We start from the raw sequence: 16,992 nt of genomic DNA, 5'->3' as shown, positions 1-16,992 counted from the left end.
CAGAAGCACTTAAAGGCACTTTTCAGTCATTCCCTACAGAACTAAAAACCTGTAAGTCTTGTACAGTATATTATCACTTCACATCAGGCTTATCAAATCTCTGAGATCACTGACTCCAAGCAAAACTCTTCAGAAACCCATAGAGAAATCAGGTTTAAAATGGTGGTCTGACTAATCTGAACATTATTGATACCTCACACGCAACTAAGAAACTGTGCTTTTGGGTGGTGTTTTTCCAAAATTTGCTTGTACACAACTCAGAGAAATGCTTTCACTATTTACCTGTGCCTTAGGTTAAATGGGGGGGTGTTTGCTTCACAGTAAACACCTCCTCATATATTATTACTAACACTCTGAGGTGTTAATGTGTGAGGTTAAAACAACACATATTGAAAGTATGGAAACTTTACTTTGATTGTCTCATTCTTTTTACAAACCAAAAAAATTTGCCATGAGAATATTTTAAAAGATGATATAGCAACATAAAGCATAAATACATCCCAAAAGTAGAGTGCATGAATTTCTATGGGCTTATTGTATTTTGTCTGTTTTGTATGTCCTGAAGAAATTTACAGAATTCTGTAACGCAACGTTGTGAAAAAAGCATGTTATAGCGGTCAGGAAAGGTTCCTTCCATTGCTTGTAAACACAACTTTTGTCATGGACAAAATGGACTTTTACATGGACATCAAGCCAGTTAAATGGCAGAGTCCTAAGGTGGATAATATGGCAGTCAAGTACTTCGTTCTAAATGAAACAGAATAAGACATTTATGAGCGTTTTTGTAAGTACTGAACATTGCCTATGTCTAAGATTATGTTGTGGATAATTCTTTTTTTAAATTAAATTTCAGGTTATTTGCATTCTACATCTTTACATTGCTTTTGGCTCTCAGTCTGTCAACCCCCCCCCCCCCCCCCCCCCCCTCCCCACACCACACCCCAAGACAATGTCTTTGTCCATCATGATGTTGTACTGTTGACATTGTCATATTCCAGTTTCCATAGATATTGCCCAACCCTAATGAAAACATGGCAAGATTCTAATTAGCCATTCAGTGCTTGAGTTCCTATAGAAACCCCAATGTGAAAACAGAAAAATTCACATCAGTGCCAACAAGAATCTGTTTGACTGAAATAAAAGGTTTCAACCAGCAATCTGGTCTGAATGAATTTGGCTCAGACCGCTCAGTACTTGCTGATGCCAATACAGCACAATACAAAGCATTAACTTGGGTTGTTGGTTAAAAATATTTTAGAAATATTTGAGGTACACTATAAGGCAAGAGTGGCCAAATCTAGAGATAAAGACTTTAATACTGAAAATTTATGTTCAACTTCTAAAATATTTAAGATTTCTTGTGCTTACATTTCAGGACTCCAAACTTTAATGTTTGGATTAGTGGATAACCATCATCATTATCTCTCCATCAAAGAAATATATGAAAAACCAATGGCTTTGCAAGTTTAATACTCACAGGTTTTAGAAACTTGCTGATACCAATACTAGTGTTGTTGTGATGAGGTAATATTTCAGTACTACCTCAGTGCTGCTGGGAAAGATTTAATTCAGTGTTAAATTCTTTTAACACTCAGTACATAATCCCAGCTGTATTTTGCAAGCTGTATGTACAAAGGGCAAGTAAATGAGATTTTCATATACGGAAAAAATAGATAGATAGATTAGAACAGAGCTGCAGTCTGGCTTTTTCAAAAAAATTGATGCTAGGAGCTAAATATTCAACTTTTGTATTTAAAGGTATAATATGTAACTTTTTCACATTAAAATGTCTAAAAACAACGAAGCCTATGTTTATATATATTTTTGATTTCTACTTGCATTATCCCAATTGTTTCCAGCAATTTTTAAACCTACAGAAAACTCTCATTTTTATCAAGGTCTTTTTCAACCTGTCAATGGCATCATATCCCCTTTGCTCATGTATCAACGTTGTTGATGACTGTCAGAAGCAGTAAAAGTTGTATTTTTATCCAGTTTTAAGCCAAATTTTAACATTACGCTTTTTCAATCTTGGTTGCTTTTAACTATATATTTTAACCGGATAAAGGATTTTAGCCATTGGACTTCTGGATCATAAGTTATCAGAGAAACAAGCTTCAAACATTAGCATGATTCAGCTCCTGGTAAAAACCTGAACAACTGACACTGAAGGAATGCAAACCGGGGGTAGCTGACTGCGATGACGGCACTGGTGATGAAGACAACAACTCACAACATCACCAACCTCCAGCTTTTGATATTGTTTTGATTGAGAGTTACCTAGCAGCAGAAAATTACATATTGTGCGTTTAACTAACAAAGCTGGTGATGACCTAATCCACCTTAAAACTAGTGTGGATAAATGGCTGAAAATCTGCTGCAAGTATCTTAGCAAAGCATTTCAGTGACTGTTGTTCAGTGATGTGTTTTTTGTTTGCTGTGACATCATGCCAATGCAGGATTATTATTTATCCAAATCTTAGCATTGAACTGTTTGTGAAAATTCTTGTATAGTGACAACACTAACCGGTGCTCTGTTAGAGCCTGGTAACAGTGTCCATATTGGTGCGTCCTCAGTGCTTATACAGTGAAGCTTTGGGAAAGCGCCATGAGGATGGCGTGCTGGTGTGTCTCAGCTGGGCTGCTGGCTGAGAGCGGGCCAGGCCAGGGTTACATTCAGCTGCTTGTTGTGTTGGATCAGGGATGTGTGTCGGTAGTGGAGAACTAGCTCTCTCAGTGATGAGTACAGGTTGTAAGGCTCAGCGAAGCCATATCCTGTGGACGTCCTGTAGATAACACAGTGCTTCACATCCCCATCCACACTGCATGAGAAGAAACCTGTCACTTTCTGTTCACAATTTATATTTTCAACAAAAGATAATTAGTCCACCACAGACAAGTTTATGGGTTTATTTGTGCTAAAAATGTATGTTGTCCTGACACTGTAACAAAATGTACAGTATATAAAAAAAATTTCCACAGCAATGTCAGTTGTCCCAAAAAAAGCTTCATACACAAATATGTTATATCAAGTGGTCATTTAGGATTTGAGAGGGATAAAATAGGCATTTATGTTCAGTACATTAAAGTGTAGTAAATTATATGTCTAAATACTTAAAATATGGAAGTTTGAAGGTACTCACACAACAGAGCAGGCAAAGGATCCTCTCTGAGTCTGACTATCTCTGATGAGGAATGTCCCATCCCTCCTCCCCCTCAGCAGCTCCTCTGCCTCCTTTCGTCTCATGCCCCCAACGTACCAACTCGTCTCCTCCTGATGCGTATTATCTGCCAGGGTGTACGGGCTACAGGACAATGGAGGTGAGGGGGTTAGATTCGTTAGAAAATATACTTTTAAAGCATAGAATTCGCCCAAAAAAATTACATGTATATCACACCTATTGGATTGGGGGGCTACCCCGCAAGGCAATGGTAGGGGAAACACTACATATGAAGTATGTAAGACTTTCTGTTTACATTTTTTATTTACTTAATTTGTTTACCTAAAGAATCTTTGCTTATATTTCCGCAATATATCACAGTATAATGACTGGTCCTTAAAGCAGCTGAGCCTGGATTCCTTTCCAGTTTGCTTTGTTAATTGATCATATCAACAGAAATCAAAGTTGGAAAACAAAGTTATGTAGCTTGTGTAGAAATTCATTTATGCCATTTAGTGTCAGTGAGGCTGTGAGTTCAGTTGACCTGCAAAAAGGATAATACTCACTCCTCTTCTTCATTCCTGATACCAAGCCAGTCATTAATCTGGCTCTGCTTTGTACCTTGCTGGGTGAGCCAACTGAAACATTGACAAAACACAGTCAGTAGGCTGCAATATGTGGATGTTAGCAGAACAAGCTGTAAGAGTGGTCCTGTCAGCTTGACTTGTTTGACAAAATACCAAAAGATGATACAGAAGGCTTTACTATCAAGATAGGAAAGCTACACAAAAAGCAGTTTAAAACAGTGTCCCCTAAAGTGCTTTGAATATGCAGCATTTAGATTGCACATTGCCATAACACAGGCACACCAGTAAAGTTGTATTTTGCTTAGAGTTGTTATTGCACAATAATAAAAGCAACAGCTTTTTCAGACCTTGCTTTAGTTGTTTTTAAGTAACAGTACGTGTATGTCTAAAGACATAAAGCTGTCCTTGTCAATCAAAACCTAACAAAGGGCTTAATAGGCCACATCTGCTTATTTGAATTTATTGAAAAAGAGGGTGAGATTCGGCTAGAAAGACATAGTCGTCCCATTAGACTCACAATCAATCCCTGTACTGAGCATATTGGAGATCCACAGCTGTGGCAACATGCATGAGAACAGCTGATTGCTTTTTCTATGTTTACAGCTCAGCTGTGTCATCAGTATGTGACAGTCTTTTTGAACTAAACATTTTATCTCTGATGGGTTTTTATCTCATGTCCACTTGTTAGCTCATAAATACAATAAACTTTTTTCTACCACTCCATGATCTAGAACATGAGGCTTTAAACTTACAGCAGGTATTGATCTCTGATCTTCCTAAGCTGCACAAGGTCAGGCTTCAGACTGCTTATTTTCTTGTCGACCTCAACGTGAGCCAGCGCCTTCTTTCTCAGGTCTTCCTCCAACTTCTTCTTGCTGTTGTGGATTTCCTCCACCCTCGACTGCAGCTCATCAGAGCTGCTTTGAATCCTAGGAGTAGGAGAAGGAAGAACTTCAGTAATAATTCAGTCTGCTAATTTGCTGTTAGCATGTTAAGTAAGCATAGCTAGCAGTGAATGTTTTTTTATTTTCTTTTGCCTTTGCCTTTTACCTTCAACTGCAGAAAAAAAGTAAAATGAGATATATGAAAAGTGACACAACTGGAAAAAGGTGGAGATGCACCAATTGATCGTACAGCGTTCGGAAAAGTCAGGTTTTCAGCATGATTGGCTATGATTGGTGACTGGTCAATCAGTCTCAGATATTTGATTCTGTGTTGGTCAAATTTACACTCATGTGCCGCACATGGTTCACGTTATGCACATACACAGCTACAAAGGCACATAACATGCCGTCAGCGGGGAAGTTCTTCCCTGTGAGTGAAGAAGACACAAAGCGCTCAATGTGTTAAGGCCAATGTAACTTGTGGAAAAACAACCGTTAAAACGGCGGCTAATACTAGCACCACACCGCTTCGCTTGCCTCAGCTGTGCGTGATCGCTACCTCACTGAACTGCTGCTGTGGCTCACACGCATTTGTGCCCACACCGCCAGCGTTGCTGCTGTGCCTTGGATAATGGCCATCAATAATAATAACCGTCCATTGTTGATGAGTTGTTCATATTTTATTATCAAAATACAATTGGACTTTCCATTAAAAAAAATTACAAAATGTTTGGGTAGCTGTCAATAATGTGTCTGAGAAAGAAAATTGGAATTGGCCAAAATCGGAATCAGCAGGTCAGCCTCATCAGACAAGAAATTTGAAATTGGTGCATCCCTTGAAAAAAGGGTTGCTATTTGTAAACATACTTATCGGTCTCTGTACTGCTGTCTAATGTGAGGAACATGTTGATGTATTCCTTGCTGTAGCGTTCTTGAGTTTCACATTCCTCCTCAAAGATCCGAATGATTTCACTGAAAGCCTCGATGGCTGTCCGTTTGCTCTGCAGGTCCTGGGTTGACAAAGAGAAAAATCTTTATTTTATATTCAAGTTTGCAGAGCCTTTTTAGTCAAAGCTGTGTTGTGGTAAAGCAATCAGAAGAAAGATATTACCTTAGATATTGCTTTTACCCTATAACACTACTGACATACTTAGTAAAAAGAAGTTTCAATGATGAGGCTGCTGTTGTACCTGGGAGGTTTGGTTAAACTCCTCAAACAGGCGGTCATACTCTTTGCTCTTCTCTTTGTATTGATCCTGAAATATCCTCAGCTGTTCTCCAACTGCATTAATGTCAACTTCCATCACAACCTGCTGCTGCACAGATGAGAAATTAAGAGATTTAGGACCAAATCCCTTTTTAAAGCTCCTATAATGCATTTAGTCTAATCTAACCTAATATTACACAAGGTTTAGAACTGTGATATTTGTTTTTTCCAAATTTGCTAAAGTTTTAGACAATTAAATTCATCTTTGAAATAAACTGCTTCCTTGTTTATTTCCCCTGTTACTAGTTTGGATATAGCCAAAACTACATATCGAACATCAATAGCAGTAAACCTCTACAATAAATAAAATTGAAAAATTATTAGGTCTTTATAAGTATAAAAAGCCACCACAGTGAAAAATATTTTGTTGTTGTTTTTGTTGTATAAGACACACATGCACAGATGGAGACCTCATAAACCCACCTGTTGGTATCTGGATATGGGGTAAAGTAGCCGTGTGTCCAGTTTGGAGTTGTACTGGGCTAGTGATTTATTCTGGTAATACTGGATCAGATCCACCACAGAAGGGAAGGCCAGTGGCTCAGAGAAGCCATATTTTCCCCCATGATGGAAAATCTTTATCAGTCTGTTGGAACCATCTTTTCTGTAAAATAAATTAATAAATAAAATTTTTAAAAAATTATATATATATTCCCCTCACTTTGCAAGATAGCATGTTTTTTGTGTTTTTTCTAGGCAGGCACCACTGGAAACTTTTGGTGGTTCAGTCTATTGACTCAGCTACTTCTGTATAAAGAAAAGTGCAACAAAACCATCACCCCCTCAAATCCAACATCTGGACCCATATTCATAAAGCATTTTAGTTTACCACGAAAAACTTCTAGGCTAAGAGTAAGACTCCATTGATTTGGTTGACGTCATTTCTCATGGACGAGCTTGCTTGCAAGAGCAGAGACCAATGGTTGAGAGACCAGTCTGTGCCGGTGAAAACACATGCCCAACATACCACAGTAATAAATTAAAAAAATATGAGAAATAAACAAATATAGTCCTAATTATGACATACAAATTAAATGATAACAGTTTAGGTGCTGTTTTTAAAAGTAGTTCACTCCATGGAAAAGAAAAAGCGTATTTATTGTTTAGTGACTCCTTGCTGGCACTGTCTGTCACTTTACCAGTCTTCTCCGAGTGCCTGTGCGCAACGAGTCTGCTGCATGAGCATGTGCTGGGACTTGGCTTGCACAAAATACTATGCTGCCATAGATCAACACAGTCCAAATTAAAAGGTTATCTACATCAGCTGCAAAGTGAAAGTAGCAAGTCAGCAGCTTTAGTCTTATATTACTGTCTATGCAGGATCCATTTATCCACAGATCTCTTGTATTTTTAGTAAGGAAGAGTTTTAACTAATAAACAGTGTATGGACTTGTGCTTACAAATGGGGATAATAGAGATTTGAAGTTTAATAAGAGCTTTGGGTTACAGTTTACTTGTGAAGCAAGAGCCAAGTGTGAGGTGTAAGAGAGACGGTTTAAAAAGCTGATTAAAGATGGAGTGTGTCTTTTCCTTCAGACAGATGTGAGATGGATGACTGGAAAAACTTGACTGTGTAGACGGTGTTATGTTGCTGACCGTTGGAGACACCGCCAAATTCTAATCAACAAAGCTTTATATCTGAAACCTAGTCTGTCCTGATTCAGATAAAATTAGACAGAAACGAGGAAATGTATAAAGTTACACTTTAAAACCAGTAAAACTAAAGTTAGACTTTGAAACTAGGAAATAATAACTGACATCTAACTATATGTGTTCAATGTAGGGCAACCACACCCCACAAAATACAGAGGACTGATAATTGTAATTTTAGCAGCTCAAAGGCTAAAAACACTGACTCAGACTGAGCCTTTAAAGTTAACTAGTTGTACCTAATAAAATGTAACCTTTGGCAAACCTTTTGATGTCATGAACACATGACAACAGTATATATGGTTATGGCACTTGTCATAAACTCTTGATGGAGCAAAGTGATTTCAGCATCAGGAAATATAAGATTCAAAAAGTATTTACCTTAGTGTCAGAGTATATTCCCCCTTTACCCGGCTAGAAGCATCTCGGACCAGGAATGTGCCATCAGGAGTGTTTCTCATCATCTCATTTACTTCCTCTCTAGAAAATACACAAAAAACATGAGAGTTTCAAACATTTCATATAGTTGTACAAATTTCCATCGATGATATACTATGAGTTTGAGATGGTATATAAAAAAAAATAAAAAATTAGCAAGCAATAAATCAGATCATCAAAAAACCATATGTAAATATTTAATACCTTGAGACGCTGCCCCAGTACCACTCAGCATTGGACAAGTAATTGTCATCAGAACTGGAGTCACACGTTGCCATTGCTTTGGTTATGTTGTTCTTAGGTTGAAGATCTGAGTAAAGAGGCAATAAAACTTTATATCACAAAATCAGATTTACCAAAACGTTAAGATAAGGTTACCAAGGTCTGCGTAATCTACATTGTTTGAGCCGTTCTTTATTTCAAACATGCCTTTTTCTTCCATTCATTTTTCAGTATAAAAAAACTCCTTCGGCAGAGTGACGTAATTAGAAAATTCATCATAATCTCTTATTATCCCTTTTTTCACTCATCATAAAACCATCTTTTCGTTGATCAACTGAAATCAATTGGAAGAAATAAAAAAATTGTCTGGCTAATAGTCCCTCAAGCAGGCAGTTTCCAGAGTTTCTAAAGTCTAATTTCCAAAGTTTTGATTTTAAAAATGACCAAACTGAATACAGGAGAGGCAGTAATGAGCTAGAAATATGAAGGATGCTTGTATTTGGACTAAAAAAATACAGTAGTATGTGCTAATAATCGTCACATAAGAGCATATGTTGTTACGCTTCAACCAAGCACAGCAAAGAGATGTTGGAGTGTACCTTCCTTGGTGACGTTGTTTCTCAAGGATGGAAACGCATCATCATGATCAAGAAGGGAAGAAAGGTCCTGCAGGAACGCTGTCGGGTTGTGGGACCGTGCCCCGCTGTCGTTTTGGCCCACCTCACGCTCCAAGAACTCTGAAATATTAAACATACAACGTCCCGGGTGTTACCCTCGATGTCAGTTCTGGCCAGTCTGTATGTGGCTATCTGCACTTTTTGGCTGTTCAGCACACCCTGCTGGCCCGCTGACAAGGCCTCAAGAGGGTGATATCGTTGTGTTGCTTAGTCCAGCTCCGTATGGGAGACTCTGGGAGACTCTGTCCAGACTAGTCTGCTGACAGGTGACACTGTCTGACTGCCTAAAATACCAGAACTGGCACTCCTCAACGCTGAGGCACAGGCAGCCAGACTCAGTACTGCTTAGTGCCCGACCTCGCCTTGCCTTGCCTTGCCTCGCCTCGCCTCGCCTCGCCTCGCCTAACAAACAACAGCTGTGCAGAGAGATGCCATGTCGGCCTGAAGGACTGAGGCTGATATGCCAGCATGTCTGTTTGTATTTATTGTGTGTGTACGTGTGTGTGTGTGTGTGTGTGTGTGTGTGTGTTATTGTGGCATTAGGGAGCAAGGAAGCAAGGAAAGGTGAGAACCTATCTGTCAGACATTTTCTGAAAGCGTTGCATAAATGTGTGAATTATTTGTGTTCACCAGTAGGTGGCTATGCACACAAGCGCTGATGCACAAGTGTAGCAAGAGGCATTCTGTTAGCGGATGCTGTAAATCATCCCTTCAGCACTTGTAATGGCATGCCAGGAGATGCATTAAATCGCTGCTGCAGATGGAGTTACATGTTACATGAGGAATCATATGTATGCTGTTGTAAAATTAGAAAGGGTGGAAACTCATTTACCCAGAGCCTACGAACAGTGAGGCTCTGTCAAAACTTGCCTGGTACAGAAACCTGAGAAGAGCTGTACCTCCTAATTGATCTTGAATCTAGGGGAATCTGGATTTTTTTTTTGAGCTGAAACAATTAGTTGATTAATCGGCAGAAAATTGCGTTTCTTCCTGCATCAGTTTTATTTATAAAAAAAAATTTGCCAATGTTCCCTAGTTCTAGCTTCCCAGTTGTTACAATTTGCTGTTTTTATGTTTTTTGTGATAGTAAACTGAGTATCTCTGGGTTTTGCCCTGTTTGTTATGTATAACAATCAATTTAGAGACATGACTTTGAGCTCAGAGGAAATCTGATACAGTTCTTGCTAATTTCTGATATTTTATACATTAAATGATTTAATTTATGCATGAAGAATGTAACAAGCACATTAATCATGAGTTGCAGTTGCAGCCCTGAAGATTTTTTTATGAAAACATCAATGATCCTCAGTATGTCAACATGAGAACCCCCCAGATAATTTAACACCAGCCAATTAAAGGATTATGTTTGTTATAGCCATTAGTTAAAACTATTTTGACCATGGTTCTTCAAAATCAAGAGCCTCACTCTCATATTTCCGGAAATTATTCAACACTAAACTAAAATCATGAAGGAAAGTGAAATGTTTAGTTGACTCTCTCCTTGTAGGTTTTATACACACCATCTTGTATCTTGACTATTTATCAAAGAATCACATTATCTCCATACGCACTCATTTAATATGTCTCATGTCCATCCAGGCCTTGGAATGATTCCAGCTGCCAGTCAGCTAATATGATATACCAAAAGGAAATGTGGCTTTTACTCCTTGAACCCTGTGTGACTGAAATAATGTCACGTTTCGACTCTGTTGTAAAAATGTGATCGTTATATTATTGATATCTGTAAATGTTAGTCATTCAGTGGACAGTGAACGGTTATGCAAATTAACACAGATGACATAAAGAAAAAATTAGCATCAGATACATTTATTTGTGCTTACAGACAAGAAATCCTGATGAAGAGAAGTCTTCAGGAAATCCAACACCCTTTGACAATTATTATTATTTCAAAATCATATTTGTATTAATGCTTAAAATGCCTAATATAGCACCTTAAATCTTACCTTGATCTGCTGGTGAAGGTTCAGGCCTAGTAGTCATGGATATGTCTGTCTGCTGTTGTGATTGGTTAAGGGTTGATGACATCATCATGGGAAACACAGAGGGGGGCTCTGGATTATCTCCCATATGGTTGGCGCTCTCATTGATGACCACAGCCTTGTCCCTGAGATGGAGGGATGCTAGTGATTGTATTGGGAAATCAGCTGGATGGAGCTTGTTGTCCTCTGCGCACTCTTTGCTGTTGACAGGTCTGAGCTGGAAACTCTCTTCTGCCATTTTCACAACACAGACCGAATAGTCCAGCTAGGTTTTATTGAGGTGGTGAAGCAGCAGATGCTAGATGCCACTGTGCTGTTGATGACATACTATCAGCTAACAGATACACTCATGGCGGAGGATAGAGAGGGTGATGGTGCAGACTTCATGGCTGCCCTGTGTTGTGGTGATAGAACAAGTTCATCAGCCTGGACCCCTGGTTTAACCACATCACAAAGCAGAGTGATGACATTGCCTGCAGATAGTATGTTTTTTCTTTTTATATACTCAGGAAGTTTTCTGTATTCAAGCACTGTTCTGCTTCAGTCATTTGCTTAAAGGGATCCACACCCGGGAGCGACCTAGAACAACCACCATTGGGTACTGAATAGCAGAGTGCCTGGTCCATAGACACCTTGACAGTAGTTATTGAGCTGTAAAGCCACTGGAGAGTTAGACTGAAGCACCACCGTCTGATTTCTTCATCAAGGACTCACACATCACCTCATGTCAGAGTACCTAAAACAGAAAAGGCACAAAGAGAGTCTGAGAATCAGAGCAGTAGGAAATGGAGATGGGACTTCTTGAATTCACGCCCTGAAAGTTACAAGGTCTCAGTTCTATTTGTTTTGAGTATTGGCCATAAGTTAGATGTTTTAACAAGTCCTATCACACCCACTGATGTATCATAATATTATTTCTAAGGGCAGTTAAACCCTTGTTTATCACCTTTTCATGTTTAACTTTGTTCCAAATGTGTATGAAATAGGAATGAAATAAATCTTTGGCATTGTCAATTTAAGCATTTGTATGGGCTTCCTGTAAAACAAGCCTGAAGCAAATGCTGTTTATTACAATTAATTATACAAACACACTGGTATGCATCTCATGAGAAAAAAAATTATCACGTGTGTAAAACAATAAACAAATTATATTTTGCTTGGTATCAATAAGTCAATCAATCAATATCAATACTGCAAATAATTACTATTTCATTTTATTAGCAATTCATCAACTGATCATTTTTCTTACTTACTTACTTACTTAATCTTTTACTGTATAAAATGTCAGAATTATTTTCTAACACCCCAGCTCATATTATGAAAATCTAAAAATATTCAGTTTTATTTGAGAGTAAAATGAAAAATAAAAACAGCAGTGCGACACTGAAAAGCTGGACCTCACTATTTTTGCTATTTTTACTGTATAAATTACTCAAGAGATTAATAATTCCACTGAAGGGTGATCCGTCAACTCACTGACACGTTAACTGTGAAATGCTCAACAGTATAGTCTCCTGTGTAAGAATATGAGTATATTGTCATTATCATCATGATGAGCAAAATAGTCAGATCAAGATGAGCAGATTAAAAACAGACCAAACTGTATCCAGAAGCTCGTTGTATGAAAAGGAATATTGATCATTCCTTTTTTTAGTGTTTGGTACAGCTGATGAGGAATTCCCAATCCATAAGGAAATTATAAAACGAGCAGTCATCCATCAGAAAAAGCTGCGTTCAGGTCACAGAAAATATTAAATATTTAAGAGGTTAATCTAGTAATGAAACGTCTGCTATTTGTGCAACATACATGATTTGTTTTAACTGGAAATATATTTAAGCAGATTATTGGTTACAATGAAAATCATTTTGCTTCACCACTCTGGACCTTATTTGTCCAAGGATAAACAATGCTGTGAATAGCAGTTTTTTTTTGTTTTTTTTTTTAAGATTTCTTCCCCAAAACATATTCATTTTTACTCCTTGGGTGTTACCCTTGACAGTAAAAGGAAAAAAAAGTCTTGTGTAATGTAATGTTCAAGAGCATGCAGGATATTGCCTTTGTGATTTCTGGGGTTTCATGGGATTTTGCTTTTCGGGAAGTATGGGTTAACTACTTCTAACTATTTAACCCATTACATGGTTAAGAATTCAGGTTTACTGCAGTTAAATCGTCTTCCTCTCCCAAGTGTCTGGGATTAGTCAGCAGTTTGTTATGCTCCTATACCCTTTGCAATGTGACATCCTATTGAAGGGATGTGAGGCTTTGATTTAAAATTTTTATCAAATCAAATTATTTTAATCAAAGATCTGTTTTAAAAAACATGATTCATTCTATTGTAATGGATAGGGTGTAGACAGGAGATAGAGAAATCATAATCGCTGTATTTCTAAAGTGCAGTTGGCAAAAAAACAAACAACAATAAAAAAATTTTTAAAAACTGTTACCAGATTTTACTCCCGGCAGGTAAATTTCTACCTTTGAATTGGGACAAATGGTTGTTAGCATGGATTTTTAAGGTTTCAACTGTTTCAAAAAGCTTTTAAATGTTAAATAAATATTCACCAAATAAAATTCACCAAAATCTGTATTGGTGATGTTATAAGACATATTTATAATGCAGTCTGTTTAAATAACGGCAACATATGGCCATATTTAAAGTCACCGAGTGATGCAGCATTGTAGATTGAAAGTCGAAGCATTGGAAATGGCGTCCGCATCAAAATACTTCCAATGGTACGCAGACATGAAGTCTTCATAGCTTGATGTTCACGGTACATTCTGTCCAGCTCCTTGAGATGATGCAGGAAGCTAAACATGATCTTAAACAAAGTCCTGCAATCTTTATTACATAAGCAGCCTGTTTTCACGTGTTTTAAACATGTCGCCTTTAGAATAAATAAATAAATAAAAAATAAAACTTAGATGTGTGTCGCCCCAGACGGATGCATACTGAGTTACTTCCCAGTCATAAATTACCTTTTTTGGTACCAATATATGTTTGCTATTTATGTTTATAAGTAGGGAGAACGTGTTGTCCCAAACTGGAGTGTTTTAATCGTGACCTAATCAAAACAAAGTAAATGATGTTTGTTCGGCTCAAGCAGTATTATTGGAATTGGTGGATCCATAAGCAATGGTGAGAAGCCAAGTTGGAGATATAAAAATCTCTGTGTACAGCAGCACTCTGCTGTAAATGTCACACATTTTCAGTATCAGGCCATTGAAGTCGTCAATCCACCATTTAACAGATGACAGGTATTTATTTTGCTGACGATGACTGTCCTCTGAAAGTGTTTTTGTTTATGTTAGATAATCGGTCATAGTTTTTTGTTTATCAGTGTTGCATCCCAAAAACGGGATGGCTGTTGTACGCCATATTTCCCCACTGCCTCCAAGCTTTCCATCGTCCCATACCTAAGCTTGGAACGACGAAGAGATATGGCTGAACATGCACAGAACTTTCAAAATGGCAACTTCTGGTGGAGTTGACATCCAGACAGCCTGAAAAACTGAAACATCATTATGAAACTCAGTACAGGACAATACGCACCTACCTGGGCCAAGACAGAAGCGACTGAGCAGCAGGGGAAGTCAACATTTCATCGACATCCATGAAGCGACGAAGAGATGTGGCTGGACGCACACGTGGCTCAGATCAAACCAACCACCGGCCTTGGTCCTCACGCCACCCCCCACCCCCCACATTCCTCCTATCCTGTACCACCTCTCCTCCCGTGTCCTCCATCTTTTAAAGATCCTCTCCACTTGCTTGTTGTCCATCCCTTCTGAGTGGCACCTTTTCCCACGATGCCATTCCTCTGGGTATTTCCCCTCGTCTTCACCGATAGTGCTCATGTCTTCATGAAAATCAAGCCTTTTCCAAGACATTGTCCACTTTTTTACTTTTACTTGTTCTTGCAAATGGTAAAATTCCACTGATCAGTCGAGTTTTTTATAAAAACTATAAAAATATATATAGTTATGAAAAATCTATAAAAACCTATGTAAGATGTAGAGCTTATTCAGGTAAAGGAAAAGCAAAAGTAAAAGTAGCAGCACTACTCTTCGCACCGTAACTCTTTTTCACAGTTTGAGAGCACAGTGTAGATGCACAGTGGGGGGACAGAAGCATGAGAATGAGTCGGTGGGAAAAAAAACTCCTATATAAATAAATAAGGGAAGGATGCCACTGTTGCTATACAGAGCGAGGGGCTTAGTGGTCTCCTGAAATCCTATTGGCCGGCCTGTTGCCATGTGCTCGGGAGTCAGCAGAGATGCTGCTAACAAATCAAGGAAATGTTCTAATATTAGACTGTATGTATCCAGGCAGCGGGAGCCCCTGACCTCTCAACTCCGCCAGCGTTACGTTCCACTTCACAGATCAGCATAATGAAAGAAGTGGTGTGGAAGTAACTGGTTAAAAAAAATGTTGCAGCAATGTAGACAAAACAGTAGACACAGCCCCCCCACCACCCCACCCCCACCCCATGATATCCCAGTCGGTATAAACAGGCAGAGAAGTAAAAGACAGATTTACCTACCGTTTAGATTTCTACTATGAAATGGATACATATTGTAATTTTAATGTTTTAGTTCTCTGGAGAATTTGTTGAACATACGGTTGTCATACATTTTTTGTTGTTCAGGTGAAATTTTGCTATTAAAAAAAAAAAAAAGCAACCTATTTCTTGCATTCTTTTACGTCTGCTGTAATAAACTAGGTCTGTGCATTAAAATTTTAACAAATTGTGACAGTGAGCAATGGAAGCCCTGCATTTGCTATATATTTTATGAATAATATTCTGTCTTGTATCATACAGTATTATCAACTTTATAATAATTAAGCTGTTTTATACTCTCTGCATTGCTGATTTTTAAGAAACTGATTTTACATGTATTATTCACACACATGAATAAGCAAAAAATTAAACAAGTAAATGAATACAGTCTTGCATAAATGTAAACAAACAGTCTAAATAAAACCTACACCTGCGATCTACACATTATAAAACTATAACTCAGATTCAGATGTATCTGTTATCTGTTGTCCAATTGCAGGAAAAAAAAAATTTCAAGTTCAACTCTGAAACTGATATCACTAAAAATGTATTTAATCCATCCCTCATTCTAATCAAAACTGAAATTGCATCTTAAAACTGTGAGGATAGTAGCCTGATGTAACATGATGTAGAGGACAGGAGAGGCTGAATAAATTATGAATGAATTTATTTCATATTTAACCTTGCTAAGCTCACAATATTCACAAATCCTTTCGTCCTTATCTATTCCACTGTATTGTCTGGGTTTAGTATAGTTTCCATATACCTTGTGCATAGAGTAATCTCTTACTGTTAGGCAGCTTGTACTTGACATTTGTTCTACATTTACAACAGATTGTGTCTTTGGTAATCTTATAATTACTCATTTTGTGTGCAAATGATTTGCTTACATTATCTCACTGCACTGCTGGTCTCCACCATCTATTGAGTAAATGCTTCTAACAGATTGCTTAATTTTAATGACACGAAAATTAAATGTAAAGAGATTAGAAATATGGTGCTGTATGTAAATAAACATTGTATTCAACTGATGAGAAGAGTTTCCCGGCTGTGTACTGCTCTATACAGACTTAAACTTACAATTTCTTAACAATAAGGCCATGATTTTAATGTGAGTGCCTGGAGTTTATAGTGCTAGATATATATTTGTCAGAATAAATTAACTGTGTGAGGCAGGGATAATGAACCTTATGCATAAATGTGCAGATTGAAAAATCGTAGAAAAATTTGGGTTGTTTCCTTGTAGCCTTTGGTGAGGAACGTAGAAGTCCCGCCCAGTCCATGTCCTCTCCAAGCTCATTCAGTATAGTACTATAAGCTTTCTCAATGCAGGACAGCTTGTCTGAATCTGCAGCCTCCTCCGAGTCCTTCTCTTCTCTGCACAAATCATTATGTTTACAAATGATGCATTTTCAGGTATTCGGCAACTACACCATCCATCTCTGAAGCATGGTGATACTCTATTCTGGCTTGTAGCTTTTTCAGTGAAAGACACTGCAAGATACAATGAAACAGGCCCATGTTTAAATACCTAGAAGTCGCATGG

General features: G+C 37.9%; 1 protein-coding gene across 1 annotated transcript; it reads right to left on the bottom strand.

The window, feature by feature from the left end:
* Window positions 1–946: 946 nt before the first annotated feature.
* LOC111649932 (phosphatidylinositol 3-kinase regulatory subunit gamma-like) lies at window positions 947–11,633 on the bottom strand. Its single transcript, XM_023399630.2, has 11 exons — window positions 10,851–11,633; window positions 8,809–8,946; window positions 8,192–8,297; window positions 7,931–8,029; window positions 6,323–6,503; window positions 5,823–5,948; window positions 5,500–5,642; window positions 4,501–4,677; window positions 3,728–3,799; window positions 3,144–3,305; window positions 947–2,822 (listed from the first exon to the last, which is right to left on the bottom strand). The coding sequence occupies exons 1-11, from the start codon at window positions 11,122–11,124 to the stop codon at window positions 2,633–2,635; spliced, it is 1,668 nt and encodes a 555-aa protein (XP_023255398.1). The 5' UTR covers window positions 11,125–11,633; the 3' UTR covers window positions 947–2,632.
* Window positions 11,634–16,992: the final 5,359 nt, after the last annotated feature.

The sequence above is a fragment of the Seriola lalandi genome, unplaced genomic scaffold (assembly GCF_002814215.2).
Source record: "Seriola lalandi dorsalis isolate HSWRI2012SDOR001 ecotype SW California unplaced genomic scaffold, Sedor1 jcf7180002052092, whole genome shotgun sequence".
NCBI classification, from domain to species: Eukaryota; Metazoa; Chordata; class Actinopteri; order Carangiformes; family Carangidae; genus Seriola; species Seriola lalandi.
The sequence above is the reverse complement of the archived record's forward strand: the minus strand, read 5'-3'. Positions and strand labels throughout refer to the sequence as shown.